The 13,700-nt window shown below is 45.6% G+C and overlaps 1 protein-coding gene across 2 annotated transcripts in view; it reads right to left on the bottom strand.

Annotated features, from left to right (window-relative positions):
• The window catches only part of ARID5B (AT-rich interaction domain 5B), a 259,355-nt gene that overhangs the window by 123,951 nt on the left and 121,704 nt on the right, over window positions 1-13,700 (bottom strand). For both annotated transcript variants that reach the window (XM_077350726.1, XM_077350725.1), the window contains exon 4: window positions 9,211-9,441. In XM_077350726.1, coding sequence (XP_077206841.1) covers window positions 9,211-9,441 — 231 coding nt within the window. The remainder of the gene's footprint in view (window positions 1-9,210; window positions 9,442-13,700) is intronic.

Raw genomic sequence — 13,700 nt, 5'->3', positions numbered from 1 at the left:
ATATGATTAGATTATGAAACCCTGCATTTAGGACACCTGTATGAGAAAGAAGCATATATAAATAAATACATTCTCCATTAACGTCTCATTTCCGTCTTAGCTCTTAGTTCTATAACAATTCTAATGCCAGGCTATTTACCTCATGCATCTCTGGGTTATATTTTATATGTAACCTACATATAAATCATATGTTTTAGTCGCTTCACTCGGTTCCTGATAAGCACTTCTTTGGAGCTGGCCTATAAATTGCCCCAACTTCTGAGGACAACTTTTCCTTAAACCAATTTTTTAAGTACAGTTTAGCACATTTGAAGATTCCCTCAGATTGAAGACATTCTAGACTATTTTTGTATGCTGGGAAAACGTCCCTCACATTCTTTTAATCTAGTCTGTCCCTCTCCCCCGCCTTACATCTGATTGATAAACAACAGTACCTTCAAGTAATCCATTTATCTGCTGTACCACCATGCCTGTGTTTAGATTTACTTGTCATCACTTTATACATGCGGTATCACTCCACATGGAATCAGTGTAAACTGTTTGCGTAACCCGAAGTAGTACATTTTTATCGTCCTGTCAGTGGAGGCGAAAGAGGATAAAACAGAGCTTTATCAGCAGCATGCCATCAATGTATGGAGACTGACACGGTGCAATCGGCAATACACAGCCAGAATTAAATACGGAAGACTAGATCTGCTATATTCTATTAAGTTACTTAGCAGACCTTGCAGTCTTTAGTATGTTACAAGTGTGTTCCACAAAGCTCTGCTTAACTCATTCATCTCCCCGAGGCCTACCCGGGAGAGAGGGGCCTTTTTGTTTTATATTCTGTTTCAAAACAACAACAACAAGATACATGCAGGAAATTAAATCAAATCTTAACTGCATGTAATTCAGGGTCATTGCTATAAGGCCAAGGAACGCCATGACGACAACGAATCACTGGCGACAATAATTTGCAGAATCGACCCATGAACGTAAACAGGGTTTTTCTAAGTTAAGACCGCAGCCCCAAATCCTAAACTTGAAGTGGATAGATAAATGGGATATTTCTCCTTCTCTGTCTCAAGACAGGGAGTGAGTCACACTTAACAGCAGCCCTCAAGTAAGCACCTCAGCAGAAAACAGTGGGCTAAACCCACACAGAGGCAGTATCTGTGAGAAATGGTGTCTCCCTGTGGAGAGAGTGTATGGGAAGGTCAAAATCTGCCTGACAGTAATTGCTCCCACCCACCCCACACCCAGAGTTCCCATAGTCCTGCATATCATGGTGACCATATGCCCAGCCCCCCTATGGAGGTGCCAGTTTTCACAAAGGGCATCTCCACATGACTGCTGCCTGGGGTTGCCAGGTCTATGGGCGCTACCAGCAGGGGATAGGGGTGCTTTCCGAGAGTGACATGACATGCTGACAGTACCGGGAAGGGATGTTGGCACCCAGAAGACCTCAGGGGGGACACTGTGGTTTTGGGTCAAAACTCTATGATGAGAATTTACTTATAAACCACAGTGCCAACCTCCCGACGACCCCGACTTCAGTGCTGCGTGGTATCAGCATGTTGTGTTAAAATGAGGTATTCTTCTGGTTCGGGGTAATTTGGGAGGGAGTGGGGGGGGGCAAGGTGTTTCCAGAAAGCGGGGGATATTCACCCAAACCAGTGGAACTGGCAACCTTACTGTTGCCCCAGAGAACCTGTGTTCTCCCCAAAGGGTCTACGGAAGGACGAATCAGCCCCTGACGTATGCTCGAATACGGCAAAGGTATTTTCACAACAGCCAAGGAGACAAAGCTTCATAAAACCTTGCCTCACAAGTGTCGTGAGTCACTGCCTCAGTTCAGATAGAGCACAAGTTACTGTCACATTGGCTAGCCAACCGATGTGTAACATTCATTTACCTTATAGGTTTATGCCTGTTCTGTTTGAGGCACAGGGTGAAAAGCAGGCATTTGGGTTAGTCACGTTTTCTTTGGCCCCACATTTTCATCTACTGCTTTCATAGTTGCAGTTTTTGTTGCAGTTTTTAATGTGGTGGCAGCTGCTTTCATCTGTGGATTGTTTGATGCTTTGATAAGTGCTGCTTTAAAGTGATAGGTGATGATAAAAGGATACCAGTGGTAATTAGGGTTATCACGTCTGGGTTAGAAAATATCTGGAAAATTTGGGGAGGGGCGAGGCCTCACCAGGGTACCATGCCATGCCATGGCATCCACCCTCAAAAGCAGCTATTTTCTCCAGGGGAACTGGTCTCAGTTGGCCGGCGATCAACTGTAACAGTGAGCGATCACTATTGAGAGGGGACATAATTGCTGTCTTCACGTATCTGAAAGGCTGTCACTTAGAATACGGCAGGGAAAGTTCCTGCTGGCTGCAGAGGATGGGACCTGCAGTAATGGATTTAAACTACACATAGAACTGTACTGACCAGATATCAAGGGGGGAAATTCACAGTCTGAGTAGATCAGCAGTGTAGTCGGCTGCCTAAGGAGGTGGTGGCCAGCCTTCAAGTAGCAGCTGGACATATCCTTCTCCTGGATGCTTTAGGCGGATCCTGCATTGAGCAGAGGGTTGGACTTGATGGCCTGTAGGACCCCTTCCGACTCTATTTGTATGAGATCTCCAGGGGCTACATGGAGGCTAGCAACTCTAGTAGTAATATCTATTTTTGTACCTATACATTTTTTTTGCCTATACATTTGTTTGTTTGTTTGTTTATTTGTTTGTTTACTTACTTACTTACCGCCCTCCCCGAAGGCTCAGGGTGATTCACATAAAACAGAACAGAAAAAATACAGATAACTTAGATTAACAATAATGAATTAATTGATTCAAACGAGTAGCCATGTTGGTCTGAAGTAGCACATTAAAATCAGAGTCAGCATTGACAGTTTTATTTCCGATATGTCTTTGTGAACTACAAATGGGTTTGAGGGGTCTGATTGGCTGGTTTGGCAGGGAATTATCATGTGGCTGTGTGTGGATGCTGTGACACAGTTTACTAATGTAACAGGATTAACTTTTGCTTATATATTCCTACTGTTATGATGGTCAGTTCTTAGTCTGGGGAAGAGTGCTTGCACTCGAAAGCTCACGCCTTGAATAAATCTTTGTTGGTCTTAAAGGGGCTACTGGACTCTGATTTTAATAATCAATGAAGTGAAACAACAAGCAACATGGAACAGTAGAAAAACGTGGGAAACATTAAATTAACTCACCCCATTTTTCTCCCCAGTGGGGATGCAAAGCAGCTTGTAACATAATTATCTCCTCCCCCTTTCTATCCTCAAAACAACAACCCTGCGAGGTTGATGAGGGTGAGCAAAAATGACTGGCCCATGGCAGCGTGGGGATTAAAAGCTGGGTCTTCTGGATCCTAGTCTGATGCACTAACCACTGGCTACTCCATATTGGCTCTGGTGTTCAACACCGCAATGGCAGACCCTCTGCCACACTGCAATTAACATGAAAACGACTGGTTAATAATCATTACATTGTAACAGTACCAATAGTGATAGCCAGGCTCAGAAGCTGTGACGAGGCTCGTTTTATTGGCTGCTGATACCAGCGCGACATAAGCTATAGTGATAATTACACTCTGTGGTTTATTAAATATAGGTGTGGCCTGTTTACCATTGGAAGAAATGTGTAAATCTTTGGCCATGAAAACACTCTCCCGTGCATTACGGTTACCTAGTCAATGTTTTATTTAGGCAACGGAAATGCTCTTCGTACAGGCAAAAACATTATTTATAGGAAATCAGTGGCTGCCTACTTAGCAGGAAACAAATGCAGCCAGACTGGAAGCAAAAGAGTGAATTACTAGTCATTTAAAAAGGAATCCCATACTAACTGCCTTATCTTAGTGCAGGTGGGCAATTATGTTTCACAGAGGTCTGAAAAGCCAAAAGTCCTGTGGGCAGTGAATTCCGTACTCCTATGTGACCTGCCAAGTTTATTTAAGTGTATATTTATATCCCACTTTTCTCCTCTACAGGGACCCAAAGTGGCTTACAAAGTCTTTCCAATGATGGGCTGAAGGTCGATCTGCCTTCTTTCCATCCTTGGTCTTAGGCTTGAACATCTCAACTCCCTGATAAGGTTGTCAGGGCTTGATTCTGTACTGCTCCAACCATGTTTGCATAGCAGGATCGCTGGGGACAGCGAGCTGTGCTTTTGTGGGAACACGGAAATACAGCCCTCTATGGTAGGATCCATCTGCCAAAAAGCACCAGCCTCACGGCATCGATAAGACATACAGAACCCCTTTTTAACTGCAAATGGGCAGGTGTGAGGAGGCAGAAATGCATTCAACAAATTCTGCAGCGTCAGCACCAACACTTGAGTTTGTTGGCACTTCCATGTCAAAGCGTTGGTGTTGCTATCAAAGCCTTGGATAACTTGGGGCCAAGAGCTGTTATGCATTGCTTCTTCCCATGATAAGTGCCCTAACGTGCACATGCAAAGCACAGCATTGTGGGTGCTCCTTCCCCATTGTTCTACATGGATGTGGACTATGTGGAAACACCAAAACCAGAAGTGGAGGCTGATCCCATTAGCCCTTTTTACCTCAGTCAGCTAGCATTCGGCCCCAATCATGTGGGGACGATCCCACATATAACGGCATCACGAACATGCATGGCAGCCCTACAGGGCTGTGCCACAAAGATCCATCTCTCATGCCACTGTGGTTGTGAGTGAAGACGACCTAAGTAAGATCAGAGAACCCCAGTTCCTTAATTATGGGAACCTCAACGTCAACATCTTCACAGCTATATCTCTGGGAAACTGTAAGCATGGCCATTTATTTGCACCAGAATAAGTTACTTTCGAAGGAAACGTACAGCCAACCCTAGGGTATGCAGAGCTAGGTTTCTGTAGGACCTTCTTTCATCACTGGCCTTTTCAGCTTAATGGTGGGCTATTAGGATGTTTGTCTTTGAGTCAGTAGAGTACAAGCACTTAGGAGGTTAGACTAGGACCAAGGAGACCAGGTTTTGGTTCCTATGCAGCTGCAAAGCACCCTGGCTGCCCTTGCTTATGTGAAGGGTGGTGAAGGTCACAGCTGGCTTATGGCAACCCTGCGGGGTTTGCAAGGCAAGAGAAATCCAGAGGTGGTTTGCAGTTGTCTGCTTCTGCACAGTCTCCCATTCGAGTGCTTAGACTACTAGATCAGGTGAGATCAGGCTAGCCTGGACCATCCAAGTCAGGGTCACCCTGCCCTGCGCGTTTTCTCTTATTGACCTCATGCCATTTTTGTGAGGGCAAAATGGGAAAATGATGCATACCGCCATGAGCTCCCAGGGAAGAAAGCTGGGGTGCAAATGTCCTCGACCCATCAATGCCACCGAATCTGGTTTTAATCGTTAGCTAGACCAGCAGTTCTTTATACTTAAAGAGCCAAACTATCTCAACATTCAAAGCAGGAAGTTGTCAGGGAGGCTGTATAAGAAAGCACATGGGCAACTCGACTTTATTGGTGATTAACACACTGCTCAATAGCCAGTAGAGTTCCTGCAGCCCAAACCCTGGTCATGGGGGGTCTTCCTTTGGGAAATGGCTCCAACAAGGTTTCATATCATAATAAGGGCTAAATCTGTGCAGGAGCGTAGATTGGCACAGATCTGTGTGTGGTTCCGGCCCACCTTCGACCCTGCCTTTGCCCTGACTGTAAAGCCTCTCTAAGAAGCTAAATATTCTAGCGGCCCATCTACCCTGTCATCATATCTTACAGATTGTATTTTCTTAGGTTCTCTACTGAGTTGCATTTGGGTCTAGATCCAGAGTTTACAGACCCCTGACTTATGCATGCATGCATGCGTGTGTGTGTGAATGTGTAAAGAGCTGTCAAGTCACAGTCGACTTATGGAGACCCCAGAAGGTTTCTGAGGCAAGTAATTAAGCAGAAGTGGTTGGCCCTTTCTCTGAAAAGTCTTCCTTGGTGGCCTCCCTTCCGAGTACCGACTCTGCTTAGCCTCCAAGACCTGATGAGGTGGGGCTATACCATACCATTCCACGCCCCCATATATGTAATTTATTGGCCACATATCTACCTTGTGGAATTCAAGGGGGCTCATGCTATAAATAAAAGCAATGCTTGTAAAAAATACAGAAAAGGCCATGATTTAAAACCTCCATTTAGGCATGGCGATAAATAAAAATTGAATTAGCCAATGCAGTCTGAGATCTAGAGAGAGAGAGAGACAGAGAGAGAGAGAGTAAGAGAGAAATACAGAGAGACAGACACACACACACACAGACATATATAATAGATTTAGTTTTCTTAGAAGACAATAACTATGATATAAAATGTTAGCTAGTTCTTGCTACATTTGATTGACCAGTTGACATACTGCTTGTCTTGCTTTCTTGGAATATCCCATATTGTGACTGAGGCATGCAATTATCCTCCTTGACTTGTATAACAGTGTTATGAAAACAGAAATTCAAAAGCACACAGAGACACAATAATCTGTGGTGCTTCATTTCCCTTAGCTGTTCAGAGCACACGTGGTGGATTTCATGATTTTATATTTTCGTCATAAGCTACCTCAAATGCACAGACAGTTGCCATGTGTAAATCTTGCAAATAAATAGAGAAAATAAACACAAGGACAGCAGGAAGAAAAAGAAGCGGTATGTTTCCCTCCCAGAATGTAATTTTAAAACAATACTGTGATTCCACAAGCACTGTCCTGCCCCTGCAAAGGAGCCATATGAAAAAGATTTATGAATTTCAAAATTCTTTCGGCGTGAAAATGCTGTCAGGGCTGCCCACAGCAGCAGCATTTGTCCCCCTGGCAATACAGCTAATAAATCTTGATTTTCACAGCACTGGTAAACAATTATAGAAATTACCTTTCTCCGATTACAAACGTTACCGAGCGCTTATACCGAAGACGTGCTTTGAAACACATTCAAGTGTATACCCTGGAGGCACTTTGGTTAATCTGGGGAAAGCAGCCCAATCAAACTGGCAAACCTCTATGGGTCCAATTCTGCACACGTTGTTTTGGCTGCATCCTGCAAGGCCCTGAGTGCTCGCTGCTACTTGTGGAGCCTTAAGCTTCTCCAAGTCATTTTGAAAAGGCAGCGCGTCGGGGTCATTCACGTGTACTGCACAACGCAACTTCTGCTATCTAACCATTCTGAAATGCCCTGCAAGCCTGTGGCCCTCCAGCAACATACACGTGCGTATCGCTGCCATAATAACTGGGACTCTGGGGAAGTAAACAGCTTCAAAACAGCAAATAGCGTATTCTCTGAACTCTGCTCTGTCCTCTTGGCTACCATGTTTTTAGAGATGCTAACAATATTTCATTCATTCATTCATTCAGAGGTGCCTTTAGAGGTGCTAACAATATTTCATTCATTCATTCATTCATTCATTCATTCATTCATTCATTCATTCATTCATTAGATTTATCCCTCGCCTCTTCCCGGAGGCCCAAGGCAAGTTACAACACATAAAACCCTCACTAAAACCATCCAATAAAACATATAAAAACACATTCTACACCAGGGGTAGTCAACCTGTGGTCCTCCAGATGTCCGTGGACTACAATTCCCATGAGCCCCTGACAGCATTTGCTGGCAGGGGCTCATGGGAATTGTAGTCCATGGACATCTGGAGGACCACAGGTTGACTACCCCTGTCCTACACAATCCCCCAGACACTAAAACAAGATGCGGTAAAAAAAACCTCAGCTCATATCTGCACTACCCCTGGGTAACCCACTATAGAGGGGAGGATGACAGAGGATGCTGGACGGATTTTGAAACTGCCACCAAGCCTCATCCCGCGACCTGGCGGAAGAGCTCCGTTTTGCAGACCGGGCAGAGTCAATGTATGCTAAAGGAAGTTTCTCAAGTGAGCGGTCTACAAGTAATGCACGCGATACAGAGGGGATTCCATGACAACAAAAGGACGCACAGGCACACACTCACTCTCTCTGCAACTGGGCCGCACAGGCAGGTCAGAATGATCACTTTTAGGAAAAGCTGAAAGGTCAATTAAAGTTTAGTGATTCCAAATTTCTGGCGTATTTTCGGATAACCCCGAGACCGCACGAGAACCATTAAGAGTGAGAGAGGCAGAGTTCCAGAGACACTTCTACCACATGCCAAAGAAGCTCTCTGCTTTATAGTTTTAATATAATAAACTGAAAAGTAGCTTTGCATCTTCGGCCAGAGGCACACTAACAAGTTTCAAAGGAGCCCTGTCTCCATGCCGTGTTGTTGCTGTAACTGGAATTCGGTTTAGCTGGATCACATCTACACAGGGTGGCCAACCTCCAGGTGAGGCCTAGAGCAGTGGTCCCCAATCCCCGGTCCGGAGACGGGTACCGGGCCACGGGTCCTCCTCATCCTCCACCCCGGCTGCTGCCTCGAGGGCTGCCCTGCCACTGGCTCACTTTTGGTGCTCTCCAACGGCCGCCATGGCTGGGGCTCCCCCTCGGCGTGGCATTATGCACCTGCTGCTAGCATCAAGGGTGCTGGTGGGAAAGCAAGCGGAGCAGGGGCTCAGGTGGCGGTGGCGACATCCCTCAGCAAAAGACTACCCCCCTGGGCCTCAGTAAAATTTTCAAGCATTGACCGGTCCCCAGTGATAAAAAGGTTGGGGACCACTGCCCTAGAGATCTCTCGGAACTGCCCCTGGTCTCCAGAGATCAGTTCCCCTGTAGAAAATGGCTGCTTTGGAGGGTGGCCTCTGGTCTTATAAGGTTCCTCTCTTTCCCAAACACCAACCCTTCAGGCTCTACCCACAAATTTGCAGGGATTTCCCAACTTTCATCTACACACTGATTATTTGGAAGGCTTGCATGCCCCCAGGAGATGTGGTGGGCCAAAAAGACCAAGCCAACCAAAGATGCCATCTCCAGCTCATAAACGTTGAAGGACCTTTGAAAGCCAGCCAGTCCTTAAGCATCTCAACAAATGTCTCTTAAGTTCACACCAGCTGACCGAACAGAGCACACAAATTTTCCAGGACGCATTTTTGCTTGGCACGAACAGCAGTTTCAACACCAAGATTGTAAACGCCGGAAACACACGGCCTTCGTTCCTGGATGCCAAACAGCTCTGTTAGTTTTAAAAGTCCTTTTACATGATATTACTGCCTTTTGCTTTGGAAAAAGAAACACTTTATGAAAGCAATTTCAACAACAAAGTGGTTCTGGACTTGCAGCAAGCACCAGGAGGAAAAGTGACTTACCGAACTCATCACATATGCTTTCGTTTTCAGTAAGAGTCGGGTGATCAAACGTATCTCGACAGTAAAGGATTTGTGGGTTTTTGCTGATCACGGCAATGCCCCCCAGGGCTAATACGAACTGGTCTGTTAGGATGGCATTTGGCTTGTCTTGAATCCGCTTCAGCATGGAACGGTAGCGACAGTACTGCGGGTAGCTGAGGATCAGCACGTTCGAATCGTCGTTGTCCTCACCTGCATGGAAAACATTGAAACACGTTATTTAGGACTGTCTTGCCCCCCAGTTACAACTCTCTTCACAAACTCTGCTCTTTGTGCCCCCTCCAAGGAAGGGCTTGGAGCGACAGGACTTTTTAAGTGACTTCCAGCGACAGGCCTTTTTAAGTGTTGGCACCTTGCTTTTCAAACACATTCTGCCTTAAGTCTCTCTTGTCTTACCTAAACTTTGTAGGCACCAGACAAAAATGTTTCCTTTTACCCAGGCTTTTAACTGGAAAGGGGTTCCGTCTTTTTTAACAGTATCATTTTACTTTGGCTTGTTTGGTTTGTTGTATCATTATAGTTGTGAGCCATTTGGACAGGATCCTTAGAGAGGTGACCGATAGATTTTCTAAATACATAAATTGTACTGAGAAACTTTATTATTATTATTTATTATTTATTATATTTATATACCGCCCTCCCCGAGGGCTCAGGACAGTTTACTGAAAACAGGGAGGATACAATTAACACACAGTAAGGCACTGGCAAACCACCCCGTATTGAGTCTGCCAAGAAAACGCTAGAGGGCGTCACCCCAAGGGTCAGACATGACTCGGTGCTTGCACAGGGGATACCTTTACCTTTACCTTTAACAGGTAACAATAACAGCAGTAATATTATAACAATAATAATTTAACATAATAACAATGATACATATAATAGAAATTTAAGAGCCTCAGCTCAACTCTTACTGACCCTGTGGGCAACCGATTAATGTTGGTCGTAGGGGTGGGGGGGAGCTTGAGGGCCAACTGGAAGCGGTGGTTTGGTCGACCTCAACCAACTGGCTGCCGGAGGAGCTCCCTTTTGCAGGCCCTGTGGAGCTGTTTAGGTTTTGTCAGGGCCCTGATCTCCTCTGGGAGCTCGTTCCACCAGGTGGGGGCCAGAATGGAGAAAGCTCTGGCCCTGGTTGAGGTCAAGCAGGCTTCCTTGGGGCCAGGGACCACCAGGAGATTGGATATAGTAGAGCGCAGGGCTCTCTGAGGAGTGTAGGTGGAGAAGCGGTCCCTCAGGTATACTGGGCCCGGACCACGTATGGCGGTCAAATCCTCACTCAGATTTACTGGAGGACTTTGGGCCAATCATACACACACACCGTCACCTTAATCACATCTCAGAGCTTCTCTGAAGACTAAGCAGAGGAGAACTAGAATAAAAATACAACAGAAAAACCATCCTTAACCCCTTTGCCTTCTGGGAGAAAAGAAATCCATTGAAGGATCGGGAGAACATAAGTAGGGATAGATCAGACCAGTGGTCCAGTATCTTGTCTCATGCAACAGCCAACCAGTTCTTCTGGAGGGCCAACAACAGAGGCCATGAAGTTGCCTCCTGGCTCTGAGATTCAGAGGCTGACTGACTGCCACTGAACATGGAGGTTCTGCTCTCTTTTCATCCTTAATATTATCTCCTGTTCTCCCCCTTCCTCCACTCCTTCAGCTTTCCCCAAACTAAAAATGCAGGCTGATGGTACGTCTGAACAGACTTTATATATTAACTACTACACAACCAACCGGATATACCTATGGTAATGCACACACATATCCTGATGCGGCTCCTTGCTTGTGGACAGGTTTGCTGCTCATGAGTAAGAACAGCTTTACAATGGCTAGCATATTTTATAGTAGGGGTAGTCAACCTGTGGTCCTCCAGATGTTCATGGACTACAATTCCCATGAGGCCCTGCCAGCAAATGCTGGCAGGGCTCATGGGAATTGTAGTCCATGAACATCTGGAGGACCACAGGTTGACTACCCCTGTTTTATAGCACAAGTTACTTCAGAAGGATCAGCACAGTCGGGTCTAGGGAACGCAAAGCACTTGATGTAGGGAACTCTGAGTGACACACCGTAAACTTGGCACAAAACCGACTGATTATGCTAAAAAGAAAACAGATTTCTAGGCAATAGGATAACAGATTTACAAATATCGAAATAGTGCTTCTACCAGAATGACACATGAAAAAGTCAATGGGTGTGTGGCATTCCAGTAGCCAGAGCTTGGATCATCATGGTTACCTGATTCCCCTCCCTACACACACCCTACATTTTTTTTCTTATCCTGCTCCTACATATTGAAACTGAAGCACACACACATTGAATACTTTTTGTGTATCATATTCGACAGTTCAGAAACTGTTCCAGTCGTTTCGTTTGGGGATTTCTGGTTTAGAATAAGCAGTTTAGCCTTGCTTGTCAGCTACACTGGTGACCAAACCTCCCCCGGTAGTTCATAAAAAAGTTTTCACAACTTTGTGGCAATTGTTAATTAACTGATCGCGTTCACTAAATGTTCCCAGCACAACACGGTTTCAATGCCAAACGGCTGCTTTTCTAATCTTCCCAGCATTATACGAGCCACCATTTAATGATCCACTTCGGGGTTTTACTGACCTCTTTCCAAAAACCATCCAGCCTGCGCACTGCCTTTGAGAAGATCATAAGCAAAGACTAAATACGCCGGCAGGCTGTTTCTTGGCAAGCACCGTCACACACCGCCAGATCAGTTCACAGGAGGGGAAGACAGAGATATGGATTCAAAACCTGCTGATCCAGGAGGCCCAATAACCGATCCCCTAGAATCTCAGCACATCTCAGCACATTTCGTAAGTGTTAAGTGCCGGGGCATCTTTCAAAGCATAGCTCATTCAGGAAGGTCAGCGATGATTCCATCTGCGGAGGGGGCTCACCACTATTTCTAGGGCTGCCCCATCCCTCCTGGCCACTGGTAGAGGGCGGGAAGCTGGGGCTAGCCTCTAGAGCAGGGGTGGTCAAACTGTGGCCCTCCAGATGTCCATGGAATACAATTCCCATGAGCCCCTGCCAGCATTTGCTGGCAGGGGCTCATGGGAATTGTAGTCCATGGACATCTGGAGGGCCAGTTTGACCACCCCTGCTATAGAGGGTGACTGGCAATACCCCACTATAAAACGTGATTTCCAGGAAATACAGATCAGTTCACCTGGAGAAAATGGATGCTTTGGAAGGTGGATTCTATGGCATTATACCCCATGATGATTTCAGGGTGGATCCTGGGGAGAACAGGGATCTCAGTGGGTTGCAGTCGACCCTACAAAGCAGCCATTTTCTCCAGGGGAATTGGTCTCTGTAGTCTGGAGATGAGTTGTATTTCTGAGGAATCTCTTGGTGTTGTCGTTAAGAGCGGACAACCTCTAATCTGGAGAATCGGGTTTGATTCCCCCATTCTTCCACATGCATTTGGGTGACCTTGGGCCAGTCGCAGTTCTCTCAGAGCTTTCTCAGCCTCACTTACTTCACAGGGTGCCTGTTGAGAGGAGTAGAGGGCTGGCCGATTGTAAGCTGCATTGAGAGTACAGGTAGTATCACGCAGTATACAATCTGCCCTGACCCCCAGATTTCTGGTCTTGCCTGGAGTCTGGCATCCCTAATTATTTCTAAACCAGCAAGGCAGTCCATAGATTTAAATAGCAATGTTTGGGAGTTAGTTATGTAAATACGTTACTTTGTTAATCATATTGTGTTTGTTTCATGGTTGTTGTTTGGGGATATTTTTTGGGGGGGTCTATACACAGGGGTGGTCAACCTGTGGTCCTTCAGATGTCCATAGACTACAATTCCCATGAGCCCCTGCCAGCGTTTGCTGGCAGGGGCTCATGGGAATTGTAGTCCATGGACATCTGGAGGACCACAGGTTGACTAATCCTGCTATACAGTATTCGTGATGACAATGTTATTTTTTCTTTTCTATGTCCAATTTTTTTTTTAAAAAACAGAGAAACAACACTTTTCCCATTATTATAGGGCAACTGCTCTAAGAACGGTTTCCTTGCAAGAAAAAAAAGGTTATTGTATTTGGGGGTTTGGGGTATTTTTGAAATGCTTTGGAGTGTGTGGGAAAATTTCTCTCTCTGCTTGCAACTCCTCCCTTTCTTTCCTCCCCTCACATAATGTTCCCTATAAAAATGTGGGACGTGATTTCTTCTTCCTGGCACCTGAAGAAGTGAGTTCCATCTCATGAAATCTCATGCTGGGATAAATCTTGTTGCCCTTTAAGGTGCCTCAGACTTTTGATTTATTTAGGGAACAAACACCCTGAGAGACTTCGCTATGCCCATTCACTGGCTCAGGCTTTCTCAACCAGGGTTTCAGAAACCTTGGAGTTTCTTGATGGCCTTGGAAGGGTTTATCAGATAATATGACTATATACGGTCATGTTGACCTGCTCCACCCAATGGCCAATGATGGGCCTTG

Source organism: Paroedura picta, chromosome 8, assembly GCF_049243985.1.
Source record: "Paroedura picta isolate Pp20150507F chromosome 8, Ppicta_v3.0, whole genome shotgun sequence".
NCBI lineage: Eukaryota > Metazoa > Chordata > Lepidosauria > Squamata > Gekkonidae > Paroedura > Paroedura picta.
Note: the sequence above shows the minus strand (reverse complement) of the source record. Positions and strands in the feature narration are given on the sequence as shown.